This window comes from Drosophila suzukii, chromosome 2R (assembly GCF_043229965.1).
Source record: "Drosophila suzukii chromosome 2R, CBGP_Dsuzu_IsoJpt1.0, whole genome shotgun sequence".
Taxonomy (NCBI): Eukaryota; Metazoa; Arthropoda; class Insecta; order Diptera; family Drosophilidae; genus Drosophila; species Drosophila suzukii.
This window is the reverse complement of record NC_092081.1, coordinates 17,950,523-17,969,045: the sequence shown is the minus strand read 5'-3', so window position 1 is coordinate 17,969,045 and position 18,523 is coordinate 17,950,523. Positions and strand designations below refer to the sequence as shown.

The window sequence follows — 18,523 nt, the reverse complement described above, 5'->3', positions numbered from 1 at the left end:
ACATATTAAGGGCTTATTAATTTTTACTTAACATATTTTGTGTGGGTTGGTTTTTTGTTAGTGTACAATACAAGGATACAGATAGAGCTCAAGATACCCAGTCACCCCTGATCCCTTCTATCTCTAATATCTAATTGAGCGGCTGCCTGGCATCAAAACATGTTTTGACACTTGCCAGGCGATTTGGAGGCATAAAAAATGGTCCGTGAAGTGTTATCCTTGGAGTTGGAGTGAAAGAGGCACACCCCTTTCTTTCCTTCGGTTACTCCTGGTGTTTTTTGGCTGGTGTTTTCACTTGGGGGATGCTGGCACACAAGTGGCAGCATTTTATGATTTGATAATAAAGATACGCGCCACGGTTTTGCCCCGGGGAATTCCCCCGCACATACAGATTCGGATACAGTAAATTAAAAAATAGCCAAACAGGAAATCTCTGCAGGATTGCTGGGTGGTTGGTTGGCTGACTTCACGGCGCAGGTTGATAATTAATCATGTGGGGATTAGGGATTTCGGATTAGGCGTGTTGAAATACAGAAATCATCAAGTTGTTTATGGCAAAATTATGCGACTAGCTGATGAAATGGCCGGCGAGAGGATTAGGTTGTCCAAAGGGGCAGATGGGAACTGGCTGGCTAATGGGAAGCAGCTGCTCAGCCGGCGGCATAAAAGAGTTAACTGATTCCTGGGCGAGGGAGTAAATGCGATATTATTATCAATTAGGCAGTCGCCTCTAATTCGGCTTTGTCTCCTATATAGCCAACGTTTATGGGGGCAATCAAACGGTGGATTCAATGGATATTGATTCCCAGATACATGGCTATAGATACAGATACTCAGCCATGAATGGCCGCCACTTCATGCGAACTTCTCCCACGTTTGCCGCAGGAAAAACAATGCATTATTCAACAGCCAAGGCCCTACACTGGTAGAAAAAACGCGTAGTGAAATCAAATATATTTTTATTTGATTTTTTTTACTCCCATGCATAGTTATATTAAATATTAAAACCTTTCATTTAAATAAAAAACATATTTAAGCCGTATGTCAAATATGTAAGTATTCAATTCAAAGTGATTTTTATTTAAAAACAAGTTAGTCACATTCAAATCCAATGTGGCCATCTTTGTTTTAACTATTATAAAAAGTAGTTCAATTCATAGTATATTTGATGGTTTTTTATATTTCGAGTAAATACTTTTTCCATTTGTTCGGAATATGAACTCTTTTATTTTGAATATAGAACGTTTTCAAAATTTTTATTTGACCAAATAATTGTAAATTATAAATCAAATTACATATCTATGTATATGTATTAAGTTTGTGACCCATATACACAACATAATTTAAATTATTAGTAATTTGCAAAAGAAAAACAGCTTTAATATTTAAAGAAAGGGTTTTAGTTACGGCTGCCCAACCACCGGCAGCCTCTTTCTATTTCCATGACAATTATCATAAGATTTGGCTTTGTAATTTACTATTAAAAGTACAAAAATATGCTTAGCCAAAGAAAAAATGTGCGTGCATTGTAAACGCTGGGCCGTAACCAAAAACTAGAACCAACGGCACAATGTGCATACTTACATATGTACATACATTTAGACAAATTAGAGACAAATATGAACAAGCAAAACGGCAAACGCAAGCGCGTCTTCTTCTTCCATTCGCATTTGTACATTGGCGGTCAAGAAAATATGTATGTGCATAAGTACATAAATATTTCTTGTGTACCGATGTTTTGACAATAAGATATGTTCTTATAATATATAAATATAATAAAATAAAATAAATGATACTAAATTGACATATACAAGTTATTAAACTTAAGGACTTATTTGTACATATTTTCTTATTATCTTCCCCATTACTTTGACCTCTGTTGTAAAGTAACGGCACGCGACAGATTTTGTGCGTCCTTTTTGCACACATGCATATGTATTTAGGTCAGTGGTCGGCACACACATACCATCACAAGTTTGCCTTGCATTAGTGTGAGTGTAACAAACACGAAGTTTGCGCGCGGCGTGCTGAAGCGAGACGTTTCTCTGCTTTGCACTGAGATCCTCTGCCGCAGCAACAAAAAAGCGAGCCGAAGTTGAGAAAAAAATTACCCGAAGACCCATGCCGAAGTCACACGAACATGTACGTTATACGTGAGCGAGCAGAGGATGGGCAGAACACTTCCCTATGCTCACTAGATAGGCCGCTGCCGACCACTGATTTAGGTCGAAATAGTTTGACACTCCGCTTTGTAGCGAATCCCGCGATCACTTCGAAGCAAGCGGTTCTCCTGATCGGATGTAAAAGTGATTAATAGAGCTCGATAGACAAGTGTTCATTTAAGTGTAATAAAAAAGTGAAAAGTACAGAAAAAAGGTGAGTCAAATAAAAATACAATAATTACTTAATATTAAGGCATGTGCATGTCCACGTTTTTTTTGTCGAATTTTTCCTTTTTGTGCTTCTTCTTTGCTGTGCGCGTTATTATTTCGTGAAAATTTAAATAATACATTTAACAAAATAAGCAAAGCTCAAGAGAAAATTACATTTAAAAACAATAAAATATATACAATTGGGTAATAAACATGAAGTGGATTAAAAATATGCGAAAGAAATGAAGAATATGAAAGGAAATGAAGTGAAAAGTCGCGCAAACTATGTAGATAAAAGGAGTAGAATGCACGAGAAGGCGCAAAAAAGACGCTTTGCTGCCGTTGCATTCGGCTCTGTGGCGTCGCAGTCGTTTCACCTATTTCTTTATAATATTTTTTTGCTCTTTCACGTGATTTTTCTCTAAATCTAACTAATTTTAAAATTTGTAAAAAATAAAAACGAAATAAATGTAAACAATATTTTGGTCTTATTTAAATCCCTTTATATAAAAAACCTACTCGAAACTTATTATAAAACTACTTAACTTTTTCTTTATAGATACAAATTTATTTCAACATATTGTACCCTGAGAAAGAAGCAATTTTATCTAGTAAATGGGACACATTTAAGGAAAAGGTTTTTTGCTTTTACGAAGAGCAAATACAAAACAAAGAGCGACTTAAAATATTAAAGACAGCTCAAAAAACTTGATCAATCGGTAATATATAATTTTTATAAATTTAAACTTAACTTTTTGCAGGTTAAATTTTATCTTCCTATAATAAGCTTGACTTTTTATATATTATGCCATTACCAAAAATCTAATAACATATTCTTATTCACAGATTCCAAGGACTACAATTACTCTGTATTGTCTGTAGTGTCGGCCGTCATTAAGGGAACCAACAAGCGAAAGAATTTCTCACTACTGGACTCGCAGGAAAGTTTTGAACGCACATGCAGGCGTACGAATATTGCAAACTTTACTAGCTGCCCTATGCATATGTATTATATAAATTCTAAGAGTTACGTTAAGTACAAATGTATTTAAAACAAAAAAAAAGATAACGTGTTAGCATGGTAAAAAAAAAGAATGTAAGCAGAAAAATTGTTTGGATGATATGTTTAAGTTTATTTTCAATAAAAACACATTGCATACTTATTTGTGGCTTTTTTAAATATAAATCACGCTTGTTTTAAACTACGGATCGGTTTAAATTGAATATGCACCATAATAATATGGCTTAAATACTATATTTAAATCAAAAATAAAGTACAGTTATTTTAACGGGGATTATATTTAATTTAAATACAATTTGTATTTATATTAAAGTTCATCCCAGTCTGATTTAAATATGAGAATTATTTAATCCAAATAAAAATATGCTGAGTTTGAGGGCGGGCTATAATTATTTTAACTATAAAAACCATTCAAATGAAATATTCTATTTTCTGGAACTAAATATGAAAATATTTAAAATAAATATAAAAATATAATACTTTTTACTATGGAACATATTTAATTTAATTATTTTGTACTATTTTAACATATTTGATCGAAATTAAAAAATCGTTGAACTTACTACGAGATTATTCAAAAAATAATTAACTATTTAACGTTTTCGTTTTTACGATTTTCATGTTAGGTTCTAAACCGCTGGGAAAAATAGTTGAAACGTTGGCGAAATAGTGACATTTACGATGTTTTTTCTACCAGTGTAGACATTTACCATATGATGTGCAAACAAAATTAAGTTTTATTGGGGCGTGATGAGTGAGTGAGCGAGGAACTAGGGATTGCTTTCGGGTTTCCTTGGTTTCTGTTTCAGTTTCTGTCTCTGATTTCTTTTAATAGTGAATTAGCACCTCGGAATTGGCCATTTATGGCCCCGCTCTCCGCTTTCCAGCTGCTGAGCCGACAAAAGGCAGCTTTTGTGGCCAAGACGACCGCAATTCGGGCTCTCCATCGATTTATGAGCTACGAATTTCACACTAACTGTCAATGAATATAAAGTGATCATCAGAGGGAGATCTTCTCTTCACTGGGTACGGCAAGATCTGAAGATGGAGCTCGAGATGGGTATGGATCTGGGTATTATTCAATCCCAGAGAGACAGAGAGAGATACACTGAGAAAAATTTAGAGAACAGAAAAAAGCCGAGATGAAATCGCATATCTGACATAACTCAAAGAATATCATTTCGAGAGACATAACTTTAAATCGTATTTTCGGCTTCACATAAGATTTCTAGTAAATAAGCAAAATGTTCTGTGTTTGAGAATTCCTCTTCTCACATTTTTGAGCTGAAAAGTTCCTCAAATTGGGTTAGTTTTTGAGATAAGGTAAGATAGTCAAGATTTTGTATTTTGACGAATTGACCATAAGATCAAGAGAATCCTTTCTTTCTCAGGGTGTTTAGAGAATTCATTTTTTCACTTTTTCGAGATGAAAAGTTCTTGAAATTGGGTCCAAGGTACTCTCGAATTTGCTTATTAAGATAAAGCGTTCCTCCTTTTTGGTTTTTTGACGAATTGAGACTATATTCTAAAGTGAATCCTTTGTTTTCTGGGTGTAGAGAGTGACTCCCAGATCTAAACTCTCCACTCACTGCGTAATTGCAGTCAAAGGCTGAGAGCGCTAAACGAAGTCGAAAATGCTTTATGGCCCTGCCAAATAGATGGCTCTAAAGGTGAGGATAAGGGGTTTTGCAATCAGCCAGCGGATGAATAAACATCTTTGTAAAATGATGATGCCAGCACTGAAATAATTTCACACGTTTCTCGCACACACAGCATAAATGCGTCATGTGTCTATGGATTCGGACTCGTATAGTCAGATTCCCATTCAGTTTCAGTTTCAGATACGATATATGTATCTATATCCATGACATGTTTGCCAATTTGCACGCTGTCCATTAACGGACCATGCGCCGTTTATCGGATTCGAATTCATTTTGGCATTTTGCCAGCCTCGTCATTTTCATGGCTATTAACGCACTGATAATCGCCACAATCAAATTCATGTTTTGCCAACATTTCCATATAGAGGGTGGCCCGAATGGCCGTGCAATTGGTCAGGGTTCAGGGTAAATGGCCCAGTCAAATGGGAAGCGGCAGTTAAAGGTCCGAATCAATTGCCCTGATGGATGCTGCGGCTGTCCAGAGTTGCAGCTTTTCGGTTTCATAGGGGTTGGGGGGGGCTATAATAAATCTGCAGGCCAGATAATGAAACTAGAATGATTGCGGCAATCACTGGTGTGGTGAGCATATCCTCTGCGCATGTCCTGGATACACACATAGCGATAGATACAGATACACAGATGCAGATACATAGAGCACTTTACATTATGTGGCGGAGGGCTGCGACTGCCGATTACAGATTTCGCAGTTGAGGACCTCAGACTTTCAGATCCTGCGCACGACGTGTCAACTTTATTGCGGTTTGACTTTGCAGGACCCTCCGAAACTCCGACTTCTACCCTCCATTTCTATTGCCATGATTTACAATTCTCGTTTTTTTCGCGTTATTTTTTTAGGGGCTTTAATGGCCATCGTAAAGCCGCAGGAGAAATAGGTCCTGCACTCTGCTCACATTTCGCGCACTGATTCTAAAAAATGAAATCATTTTTTCTCGAATTTCACGGCGCGCTCGAGCAGGACTCTTTGTTTTGGGACAGGCCCTTGTCCTTTTTTGCGCTGGCCTCTCTGTTTTTTTTTGGTCTATGGGCATTACCTTCGCGTCGTTTTATGGCGGAGATGATATTCGCCTGGGCTGGGTTCCGTTTTTTAGGCCATAAAACATAAAAATTAGGCGGCATAAAAAAACTGCATTGGAATTCTAGTTCTAGTTTCAGGTTTTTAGGTTTCCAGGTTTCTGCCAGCCCGGATAAATTCGCATTTCGCGGAATTTCGGAAGCGGAACAGAATGCCAGGATCCTGATCCTGGTTGACCTTGCCTTTTGGCCAGGGGCCGTAAAAAAATTGACTCGCTGCGGTGCGCGGAATATTTTTTAAGAACTGACTTTCCAACTACACTGATCTGGGTTCAAACTAGGGAATCGTAAAAAAAAGCAGAACAAAAAGCGGGCATTTCGCGAGCAAATGATCTGTTAATGGGCTGGGCTAAAAAAGTAAGTCACAAAGTCACAAGGTTGAATGGTTTAGAATGTGTTGAACTGGTTAGGGATGTGTTCCATACGGGGAAAGCCACGGGATTCTCCGGACTTCAAAGTCTCCACCGCCCGAAGGATTCCCCCGAAGATTGGCCCTTTGAACCGAACCGCATAACTTCCAATCCCCATTAACAGCCACAAAAAGTAAGTGACATGCAAATTAGGCGGATTAATTGTGACCAGTGGTCACGCCCATTAAGGCGGCGGTTTGACCTTGTCGCTCTGGATCTCTCACCCCCCTCCCTACCCACTGTTATCAATAGGGAACCGCCAACGGCAGCACCACCATCACCACCACCACTATCGAGTGACCTTCGACCTCCGCTTTGTTTTCTTCTTTTTTCACAGGCCATTTGCGTTCGCTCCTGCTGTCCTTCGCATGTCCTTTTAGCATGCGTGTCCTTTTTAGCATGCTAAAAATCAAGAGATCTAAAATCTGCGCGATCTTAGCCGGAATTCCAGTGGGATTAGTCGTTTATGGCCCACGCCCTCAATCCTCCATAAAACACTAAGCGCTTTCTGGCTAATGTATCTCTGAATATCTGTATCTCTTTATATCTGGATATATATATCTGTATTTGTATACACAGAAAAAACTTGATGTTATTCATATCAGTTTTATATTATCTATATCATAAAAATTGATATAATAAATATTGATATTACAATTGTCAAGTTTATATTAATTTATTTTACTTTGACATTTTAGATTATATTGATTATTTATAGTATGGTATACAATAGCAAAAAGAAGAAGAACCCGAAATGAATAGCAATATAATTTAATTTAAGTAAATATGATTTAAATATTATACTATTTCAAGATTACATTATATTATCGAATTCATATTGATCTTAAATCTTTTTTGTGTATCTGTTGGTCGGATGAATATAAAACATTTTAATGCAGTGCTGCCCAAAATGGCTCCCACTCATCCCCATTGGCAGCTGGGGATCGGGAACTCAGAATCCAGAGAATCCGGCATCCGGAATCGGGGGAAGCTAAAAATACAAAAATATACCATGGATGCCATCAATTAGCATACAATTAAAAACTGCTTAAACAGGGAAATCGACTTGGGATGCGAGTGGTTTGGCCACAGATGCAGCCGCAGATACATTTGTATCTTCGTATCTCCAAGTGGCGGGCAGCAGATCAAAGCGACGACAACATAATTGCTGCTTCACTTCACAGTTCTCAGGCACTTGAGATATGTAAGTTGCGTATATATTATAGTCCGGATCTGGATCTGTTGCGATCCCCTAAGGGATCTTTTTATGTCTGACTGACTGATGGTGGGCCTTTGAGGACCCATGGCGCCTGCTAATTGAGCTCGCGGCGATCCTTTGGAAGACCACTTGAGGCCAAGTCCCTTCTTCCTTCCTTCAGAGATGAGGAAGTGCGCGACTTCCTGGTGTCCTTCAGGGATCAGAGGGGATCTAAATCGCAATCGGTGTCACAACTCAGTAATGATAAGCAGGAGCAAGCTCGGGGTCACCAACGCCTACCTGATCCCACTGATCCCCGGCAAGTCCGGTACAAATCCACAAATATTGTCAACTCTTTGGCTCTAATCTGTCGCTCTAATCACTTCCCTGAAATGCATAATTGTGCCGCGGCTTTTGATACGCTGCTGGCGAGGAAGAAAGGATACCTTGAAAGAACCGCAGCCAAGTGGCAGCCGAGATTGGCAAATCCGCTGGCGGACAATGCTCAGAGAATGGGCAACAAGTAGCGGCGAATTAGCAATCCTATCATGCTTTTATGGCCAGTTCGGATGAACTGAATCGGGAACAGGACCCAGCCGAGAAACAGGACCCTTTCAACCCCTTTAGGGCGATAATCCTTCTAAATGTTTGCATTAATTTCGAGGCGTAAACGGATTAGGGCGGGCTGACTGGGCGGAACCCGCAGCAGAAACCGCCGAGGACACTGCACCGACCTGCATTCGGCAGCCTACATTCTGCTCTCTATAATCTCTAATCCTTTCGAATTTGCAACTGACTTCTGGACAGAGTCCGCCCCTAATCCTTCCTTGCCTCGCGAGGTCCTGGCCCGGCCGATGGTAACCGGATTAACTGCGATTACCCCAGATGATCCGAGGAAAGTCAATCTGGTTCGGGCCTAATTGCCAGCGAAGTCAACTAAATCCAATCCTTTCGCGCCCCCTTCTGTTTATTTGTTTGTTTTCGTTTGAGTTTGTTTTGAGAATTTCTGGCAATTAAGTTGCCCCGATTTGATGCGCGGGGGCGGGTGCATCAAATCCTTTCGGCATACCTGTCCCCTGTACTTCGCATCCGCATCCTGCAGATACAACTATATATATATATATCTGTTTGGATATCCATCTTTCAAGGCTGCAAAGTCAACGAGTCGGCAGCGAATTTCCCTTTGTCCGGAGATGCGTTTTTTACTTGTAACTACACAAGTTTTTCTTCTGCCAAATTGCGGAGATGATGCGGGGATTATGCGCTGATTGCGTGCAATTATGGACATCCTGCGAGGCCGACAGCGAAACTTCCTGCTAAATCCTTTCATCGGCCCACACAGAACCCCTTTGTGTCCCGCGTCCTTGACGGATCCTTCGATTCTTCGATCCTTCGGCTTTTTTCTTACAGCAGCTTGCGTAAAATTTCATAACCCTACGAGCGGCACTTTCGCGGAAATCCTTCTCCTGGCCTTATCCTTTTTACCTCTTGCCAATCCGTTGGCTAAAAAACAGCAACGACTTCCGCGTAACTGGTTGGCTAAAAAGTGGCAAAGGGACAAGGATTACCAGGTAGCCTTGCGAATTCCCTTAAACTAAGGACCGGTTATATAACGGGTTTATATGACTAGGATCTAAAGGTATCTATAGGGATCTTGAGGATCTCCTGCGAAAACAGGCAGCCTCTGTTTTGATTTCAGCAATTTCAGTTAATTGCCTAAACCGACCAGCAATTGCCGGCAATTATAAAACAGCGCAGATGCGACACAGCTTCTATATTTCTATATCTAAATCTCATGCCAAAAAAAGAAGGGGGTTGGGTTTGCGTGGGTGGCTGGTTCCACGGGTGATAAATGTGCGTGATTTGGAATGAATGCGCATCGATTAAAACCACAGGGCAATCAATTTAGCGCCTTTTACGCCAAATTGGCTCGTACACAACCAATTAATGTCAGCGGGTGAACTGACACCCTCGCCCGGAACCCCCTTCCCCTGCCCTTGCCCCTGCCCCCTTTTGGCCATCCACCCCCGAAAAACAATTACAACAATGAAGAAAAGCAGAGGGACGGACAGAGATTCCGCTCAATAAACCTCCAATAAAGCGAATCCAGCGTGAGGCGTCGACGTCTAATTGCTGTTAACTCGTCAACTAGGAGAACGCTTCTTCTTTGCTTCATTTCCCCTCGTTTTAGCTGCCTGATTAAACACATTGGAGGAGCGAGATATACAGTCGAGCATCTGTAACTCCAACTACCAGTCTGGTTTATTTTAATAATTTACTAGCAGCTAATGGACCACAATATTAGTATTTCATGTAGTTATTGACTTACAACGACATGATTTGAATTTACAATCATTCATATGGATGTATATCCGAAATAGATTCACATTAAGCTTACTGAATATTTTTACTTATTTCAGCTTAAAAAGTTCTGTTTCGAAAAATAATATAACAAGTAATATAACAAAGTTCGATCTAATTCGATTTAAATTTTCTTGATTTTCGCTTTACTTTAAAAATTGTGTTTTTACAACTAAAAGAATTGTATGCCATTCAAAGGAAATCATTATTAAGGAAGGAATAGGAAATACGTCAATTTGAAATAAAACATCGACGGAAACAAAAAGTTGGTTACCGAACCCTAACATCCCATGGATATAAACCACCCAGTCATAAAAATTACTAACAGAAAATGTTTAGTACCTAACTTGGGTGTTTTTGGGTTTTAAATTGGTATTTAAATGACAGACCCAGGAAGGGCCCTTGTGTTCAGTCTATCGATTCAAAATGTTGTATCTACACAGCACTGCAAAGTTTGCAAGTCACAAATGCTGCGACTTAAAGTTTAACAGGCATGTCTTAGTAATGTGAAATGTGTTGCAATTATTTATGTGTATAAGTTCGAGATAAAGACGTCGTACTGTACAGAAAAGACTTTGTGGAGGGGGCGCGGCAGGAGCGCTGTTTGCATCATACACCGCAATGAATGAGTGCCCCATAATTGTGACTTTGAGTCTGAGGCGATTCCGCTGCCGTGCCTCTTCCTCACTCTGCTGCATCCTCTGCCGCGGAAGGCGACGGCCATCTTTATTAGCCACCTCCCCCTTCCCCGTTGCCCTCTTTCTTTTCAAATAAACTGGTTTCCGCTCGCCACTTTCTTTTTTTGCTCTCTGCGCAGGCGCTCTTAGATGGAAAGAGACTGACAGCCGATTGGTGAACCTCGTTTTCCGTTTTCATGGAGTTGGCTCCCATTTTACTGGAGCAGCGGCCACGCCCTAAGTCGCTGCTCTCTCCTCTGCCGACGTCGCTGCCGCTCTCCCGAAAGCTGAAAAATGAAAATAAAAGTAAGACTGAATAAAACGCTGCCATAATTGGCATCGTTAATGCCAAAACCATGAATACTAAAAAGTTTTTACGAGCTTAAGCTGCAGTTGAGCAGTTATTAGACGGGCAGGTTGATGGTCTCCTCTTCTTGAATAAAAATGGTTGCGAACTTCTTTTCTCCTTTTTTTTTATAATATAAAGCAAACACTTGTTTCATTGGCTGCTAATTAACTGATAAGCAAAAATATATCAATTAAGAGCAAATTGAACACACACACATCAGCAAAGAGTTTCCCCACACATATGTACGAATAACGAGATATCGAGAGAGGGATACTTACCCAAACATCGAAAGGTATTCGCCTGGGGAAACCCCCCCAATTTACTTACATTCTACATGAATTTTACATTCAATGCAATTCGCTGCCAAAAAGTATGCTACACTTTCTTATTAAGACGTAAGCCTCTTACGTCTCCGTAACAAGCTTCACATCAGCGAGTATCTGTCAGCGAGCACAGTCAAGACATTAACCTGACAAGCGCTGCCACACTTTTTGTTAGCGGAGTTACAATCCCTAAAAAGACTGCCACCTTTTTTGAAACGGCCACCTAGCTATAATATATCGATAGTTTCAAAGCAAGCAATCGATTACTCGAAAACCGAATCGATGAGTATCTAAGAACTTCCACCACCAATCTGTTTCTGCTGCCTCATCTTTGAATTTGACTAAAAGTGCCGATTTCCAGCTCAACGAATAGTCCGAGTAGCGCCGAATTCTACGATTAAGTTAAAAAGTTCAACCTCAACTAGTTTACCATGGCAGACTCCAAGGGGTAAGTGAACTAGGCGCCCAAAAAGACGCCGACCGGGGCGCTCCAGGTCGAAATTCACCAATTTCGCGCAGTCATTGGGTTGAAAAAATACGCAAGGGCCACATCGCAGACACATTATTTTGCCATTGTTACAGGCTTTCTTCGGTTTCCGCGAAACTCTTCCGCTTAGCGCGAATTTTCCGCTGCCCGGTCGCAAAATGTTGCGAAACTAGGCCAAAGCTGAAAACTTGAGAGAGAAAAAAAAACGCCAGCGAAAATCGCCATTTGCAGTCTGTTGTTGTTGTTGTCGTTGGTGTTACTGCCCTTGCAGTTGTTGTTGCCGCATGAAAAACCTTACGATATTTCTTTGTTGTCCCAAATTCTTATTTGTCCTTTATTGAAGGATATATTTTTAGCGGGGGAAGGAACGGAGTTGTTGTAATTTGTATCCATTACCGTTGGATATAAAAATACAAGTGGATAAATGACAACAGTTTTGGATATTAGGAGGTCCGTAATACCGAAAACTCTATTTTCCGGAAGCAACATTAAATTAGCTTAATCAGCCAAGCTCATTACATGTTTGCCCTCTAAAATTTCATCAATTCTAGAAAAGTCTTGGTATGCCCAGTTTCGCCATTTATTTATTTAAATGCTAAAGAAAAGTTATAAAAACAAAAGCTGGTGTATCTTTGAAAATATACCTTATAGATTAACTTTACATATATTACATCTATTTTTAGAAATGTTTTCTTTTATCAAAACAAATGGCGCCAAAAGAATTGGCATCAAACACAGGAAGTACAAACTTACTTCTCTTGATAAAAGCCACCGTTAGGGGCACAATAAATATACAAATTATTAGATGTGTTGAATTGTATAATTAATTACACTACACATTTTAGGAAAGAATAAAAGCTTCCATATCAAATCAAAACTGATAGCTCTGTTCTCTAAATTCACCATCACGTTGGCTGAGAAAATGAAATCGGCAAGCCGAGCTGTCCAAAAGTTTAGTTCCGTTCGGCGTTGCTCAGGAAAACAGTTTCCATAAATTTAAACAAGACCAAGGGGAATCCCAGCAAAACGAAAAAAAAACGCACCATGTCCGGCAGCAACAACGACAAGATGGATCAGGATGGGGATCCCAGGGACTTTGTGAGGGGTTATCACAGTGAACAAGACGAGAAGATGAAGCCAAAGTCTTCGTTCGACAAGCGGTTGGGGCTACATATTACTGCCCACGAAAATACGTCTAACGCGATTCCTTTCTCACCCACAGTGAAGATCTGGCAACAGCGATCCTGAAGCGCAAGGACCGCCCCAACCGTTTGATTGTGGAGGAGGCGCAGAATGATGACAACTCTGTGGTGTCGCTGTCGCAGGTAAGATTCACCCTTAACCTTTCGAAGGCCACGTCATCCCTTGCCTTACTCAAATGGCTTGGTCGCTCTTCCACTTTTCCGCTTGCAGGCGAAAATGGACGAGCTGCAGCTCTTCCGTGGCGACACCGTGATCCTCAAGGGCAAGCGCCGCAAGGAGACGGTCTGCATCGTGCTCTCGGACGACACCTGCCCCGACGAGAAGATCCGCATGAACCGCGTTGTGCGTAACAACTTGTGCGTCCATCTCTCAGATGTGGTTTCGGTGCAGTCCTGCCCGGACGTCAAGTACGGCAAGCGGGTTCGCATCCTGCCCATCGACGACACCACCGAGGGCGTGACCGGCAACCTGTTCGAGATCTATCTGAAGCCGTACTTCCTGGAGGCCTACCGGCCGATCCACATGGGCGACAACTTCATCGTGCGCGCCGCCATGCGTCCCATTGAGTTCAAAGTGGTGCTGACCGATCCGGAGCCCTATTGCATCGTGGCCCCCGAGACTGTGATCTTCTGCGATGGCGATCCGATCAAGCGCGAGGAGGAAGAGGAGTCTCTTAATGCTGTGGGCTACGACGACATCGGTGGTTGCCGCAAGCAGCTGGCCCAGATCAAGGAGATGGTGGAGCTGCCTTTGCGCCATCCGTCGCTCTTCAAGGCCATTGGTGTGAAGCCACCGCGTGGCATCCTTATGTACGGTCCTCCTGGTACCGGCAAGACCCTGATTGCCAGGGCCGTGGCCAATGAGACCGGAGCATTCTTCTTCCTGATCAACGGACCGGAGATCATGTCCAAACTGGCCGGAGAGTCCGAGTCCAATCTGCGCAAGGCGTTCGAGGAGGCCGAGAAGAACTCTCCGGCCATCATCTTCATCGATGAGATCGACGCCATCGCCCCTAAGCGTGACAAGACCCACGGTGAGGTGGAGCGCCGTATCGTGTCGCAGCTGCTGACGCTGATGGACGGCATGAAGAAGAGCTCCCATCTGATCGTTATGGCGGCCACCAACAGGCCCAACTCCATTGACCCGGCCCTGCGTCGCTTTGGACGTTTCGATCGTGAGATTGACATTGGCATTCCGGACGCCACTGGCCGCCTGGAGGTGCTGCGCATTCACACCAAGAACATGAAGCTGCACGACGATGTCGACTTGGAGCAGATTGCCGCCGAGACCCATGGACATGTAGGCGCTGATTTGGCTTCGCTGTGCTCGGAGGCTGCCCTGCAGCAAATCCGTGAGAAGATGGACCTCATCGATTTGGAGGATGACAAGATCGATGCCGAGGTGCTGGCTTCGCTGGCCGTCACCATGGAGAACTTCCGTTACGCCATGACCAAGTCCAGTCCATCGGCGCTGCGCGAGACTGTGGTGGAAGTGCCCAACACCACCTGGACGGACATCGGCGGCCTCGAGAGCGTGAAGAAGGAACTGCAGGAGCTGGTGCAGTACCCAGTGGAGCACCCGGACAAGTTCTTGAAGTTCGGCATGCAGCCCAGTCGCGGAGTCCTCTTCTACGGACCCCCTGGCTGCGGTAAGACGTTGCTGGCCAAGGCTATTGCCAACGAGTGCCAGGCCAACTTCATCTCGGTCAAGGGTCCCGAGCTACTGACCATGTGGTTCGGCGAGTCCGAGGCCAATGTGCGCGACATCTTCGACAAGGCTCGCTCGGCGGCTCCTTGTGTGCTCTTCTTCGACGAGCTGGACTCGATCGCCAAGGCCCGTGGTGGCAATGTGGGTGATGCTGGCGGCGCCGCCGACCGTGTTATCAACCAGATCCTGACCGAAATGGACGGCATGGGAGCCAAGAAGAATGTCTTCATCATCGGAGCCACCAATCGTCCTGACATCATCGATCCGGCCATCCTGCGTCCGGGCCGTCTGGATCAGTTGATCTATATTCCGCTGCCCGACGACAAGTCGCGTGAGGCCATCCTCAAGGCCAATTTGCGCAAGTCGCCGCTGGCCAAGGAGGTGGATCTCACCTACATCGCCAAGGTGACGCAGGGCTTCTCGGGTGCCGATCTGACTGAGATCTGCCAACGGGCTTGCAAGCTGGCCATTCGACAGGCCATAGAGGCTGAGATCCGTCGCGAAAAGGAGCGCGCCGAGAACCAAAATTCGGCGATGGACGTAAGTCATCTTGGTTGCTTGCAAAAAAAGAATATCTATTTTTGACTATTTTCCCATGTACCAGATGGACGAAGACGATCCAGTGCCGGAAATCACTAGCGCCCACTTCGAGGAGGCTATGAAGTTTGCTCGTCGTTCGGTGTCCGATAATGACATCAGGAAATACGAGATGTTTGCCCAGACCTTGCAGCAGTCCCGTGGTTTCGGACAGAACTTCAGGTGAGAAATTAGAATCCTCAGCTTTTAGGCAACGATTTCTTATTGAGCATTATGTGGCCTTTCAGATTCCCCGGTCAAACCGGCAACACCTCAGGATCTGGCAACAACTTGCCAGTTAACTCGCCGGGCGACAACGGCGACGATGATCTTTACAGTTAGATTTCTAGTTTTACACTGCAAAAACAAACCACAAAAAATGAAACTTTTTAAATGAATTTTTCCCCGTAAAACCGAGCAAAGCATACAAATCACATTCGCATCCTGGAGGCGGTTAACTACAGCAACCATTGGCTAAGACATTCAGCCGACAGCGAAATCAGATAACATACCGATACAATAATCACTTTTTTTGATACCATCCTTGGTCTGGGCCACGGGTTCCCGTGGAGCAGGATACTATTCTAATTTGGACTAGGGCATGCCTGATCCGGAACCATTTTAATTGGCGATCCAATCCGCGCCTCACACTAATCATTCGTGCATTGTCGGTAGAGTGGCTCCGATATATGAGTTTCTATAAACATAATTATAAACGATACACATACACACATACATTTAAAGATAAATACATATATTAAACACCGTAAAATTATAAGTGTATTTGGAGCTACGTTTTTAAGTGAATAAAATTATAAATTCAATAAAATCACCTGATCTTATAAATTATGGAAAGGGCATCATTTATATACCTACAAATAATTTGAAAGGGTCATAACTTACTAATATGAACCCCGTAAGTTAGTCTTATATGAAATTTATCAAAATCTCCTACGATCAAACTAATAGAAAATATAAATCCAAAATACCTACCTTATTTGCTCGTCGAGAAAATTGGCAAATTGCTAGATTTCTTAAATTCAGACACCAGGCGAACATAAACGTTTAGCAGGTGGAGAAACGATCAGCTGATTTGTTTAATCGAAGCTCATGCAAATGCATAGGATTTCACTTTTATTTCGTGCATATCGTGACAATCTCGTGACACGGCTCATAGTTGCTCATCTCTAGTCTGAGCTTTGTTCTCAACTAACGGTTGTTTCCCATGGTGATAGATTCCTATTGGTCAGTAGGATAAGGGGAAATATGGAAAGGGCCGCCATTTTGAAAATTAACAGTTATTTAAGTTCAACATTAGCTACCAGCTGTCACTTGCTAAGTTTTCTGTTTGCCTGGTGTCGGGATTCATAAGACCAGCGTTTTGACAGAAAATATGTTACGAATCCTTTCAATTTATTTAAGTAAATTGACTATTTTTCAATTTCAAACACCAGGGGAGCAGGAAAATTCGTAGGTGACCAACGATTAGTTTTTAAGGCCTACCTAGAGGTGTGCCACTTCAAAATATGTGGAGGCTTTGTTGCCGATCAAGCGATTGCCCATCTCTAGTGTGCTTATACTAAGCTAACGGTTGTCTTCCAGTAAGAAATGGTAGCGCCCAGCAGCCACCTGCTACGGATTATGTTGCCCTGGTGTCAAAGAGCAAGAAATTAGCCGTTAAAGCTCGAAAGTGGAGATAAATTTCGTCATGAAAATTCATCCATTTTTAATTCCAAAAGCGCCTAGGTGTATGTTTGTTTTTGCAAAAAATTTTCAAAAACAAATCGATAGGGAATTTAATAATTTAATATTTAATTAATGTAATATTATTTCGCGCAATGGTAGTCAAAATTCCTAATATTTTTGGCTGAAATATAAGATTTTGTTTTTTTTCATAAAAGTTACCTCTTTTTTAGCTTTTTATACTCATTACTCGTAGAGTAAAAGGGTATAATAGATTCGTAGGAAAATATGTAACAGGTAGAAGGAAGCGTTTCCGACCCCATAAAGTATATATATTTTTGATCAGGATCATATTAGGCATAAAATATTTTATCATCAATGTTTTTTTTTTAATTTCCGAATGTTTCCCAAAACTCTTCCCTTGAAAAATAAACTTCATTTTGTTTTATCGCATTTATTAAACTTGTATTCATTCGTCATGTTTGCTTTTCAGGTTTTCATTTATTTTTTACTTTCATTTTTATGAATTCTTTGCGACATAACAAGGACATCTTAATATGAAGTTAGTTGAATTCATTCATATTTTAATAATCGTTATCGCTTCGGTCTTATAAATAAACTCTCTATGCCATTGTATTAGCCGCTGGTTATTTAAATCAATGTTTTGGCATCGGTAAATGAAGATAACGAAAATCATAAAAATTTTGTTAATGGCAAAAGCAGGAAACTTTGAATTTTATTGGCTTTTTAATGTGTTATTGCAGCTTCTTCGGCGCTTAATTTAAATCAAATTTGTGTTTCCGTTTTTTTTTCAGTGTCTACACCTTAAAATTTTGCAAATATTTTTTTTATTTCTTTATTAATACATACTCTTTTTTGTTTTTTATTTCGTTTGTTTTTGTATTTGTATTTGTTTTTCATTTTTATTTTTGTTACACATACATAATTAAATACGCTTTATGCATAATTACAACACAACAGTTAAAATACGAATAGGCTTTACTATTTTTAGTTAATGTATTCTCTTCTCAGTGACTTTAATTTGAAATTTGCGCGTTAAGAGTTTGTCATCGGTGATTTCAACGATTTTTTAAATATTCTTTTTGAGCTTTGCTTGATGGAAAGTTTAAATATGGCTTGTGTGTGCGTGTGTAGATGTTGTGTGTGTGTGTGTGTGTGCTTGTTGTTGTTGTAGTTGGTATGTGGAAGAAAATGGCCAGCACTTTCTGCATCTTAATTAATTTCTATAATTTTACTCGCTTGATACAATAGTTATTATTTATGTATTTCTTGAACTCTTTCCTCACGTTCATTTTCATGTTGTTTCGAAAATTTCCAAGAATTTTGTTGCTTTAAAGTCTTGAACATAGACTAGACACCAATTAAGATTAAAAACATACTCA

At 41.2% G+C, this 18,523-nt stretch overlaps 1 protein-coding gene and 1 long non-coding RNA gene across 4 annotated transcripts; both read left to right on the top strand.

The window, feature by feature from the left end:
* The first annotated feature begins 2,232 nt into the window (after positions 1 to 2,232).
* LOC118877333 (uncharacterized) lies at positions 2,233 to 3,535 on the top strand. The gene is made up of 3 exons (XR_011603719.1): positions 2,233 to 2,376; positions 2,932 to 3,091; positions 3,219 to 3,535. It is a non-coding gene; the product is annotated as an uncharacterized lncRNA (long non-coding RNA).
* Positions 3,536 to 11,752: 8,217 nt separating this feature from the next.
* TER94 (Transitional endoplasmic reticulum ATPase TER94) lies at positions 11,753 to 16,266 on the top strand. 3 transcript variants are annotated; one of them, XM_017074582.4, is made up of 5 exons: positions 11,753 to 11,912; positions 13,174 to 13,276; positions 13,365 to 15,401; positions 15,466 to 15,620; positions 15,686 to 16,266. In XM_017074582.4, exons 1-5 carry the CDS (start codon positions 11,896 to 11,898, stop codon positions 15,777 to 15,779), a joined length of 2,406 nt encoding a protein of 801 aa, XP_016930071.1. In that variant the 5' UTR covers positions 11,753 to 11,895; the 3' UTR covers positions 15,780 to 16,266. The 3 variants fall into 3 exon arrangements, with proteins under 3 accessions (XP_016930071.1, XP_016930069.2, XP_070850674.1); XM_017074580.4 differs by lacking the exon at positions 11,753 to 11,912 and adding an exon at positions 13,005 to 13,111; XM_070994573.1 differs by lacking the exon at positions 11,753 to 11,912 and adding an exon at positions 13,005 to 13,111 and having other exon boundaries at positions 13,365 to 15,402; positions 15,470 to 15,620.
* Positions 16,267 to 18,523: the final 2,257 nt, after the last annotated feature.

Bases quoted from the DNA above. Each gene is read 5' to 3' on its own strand.
- TER94 (XM_017074580.4), top strand. From the start codon at position 13,020: ATGGATCAGGATGGGGATCCCAGGGACTTTGTGAGGGGTTATCACAGT. The intron at 13,112-13,173 runs GTTGGGGCTACA...TCTCACCCACAG, and splicing joins AAGTCTTCGTTCGACAAGCG to TGAAGATCTGGCAACAGCGA. The intron at 13,277-13,364 runs GTAAGATTCACC...TTCCGCTTGCAG, and splicing joins CTGTGGTGTCGCTGTCGCAG to GCGAAAATGGACGAGCTGCA.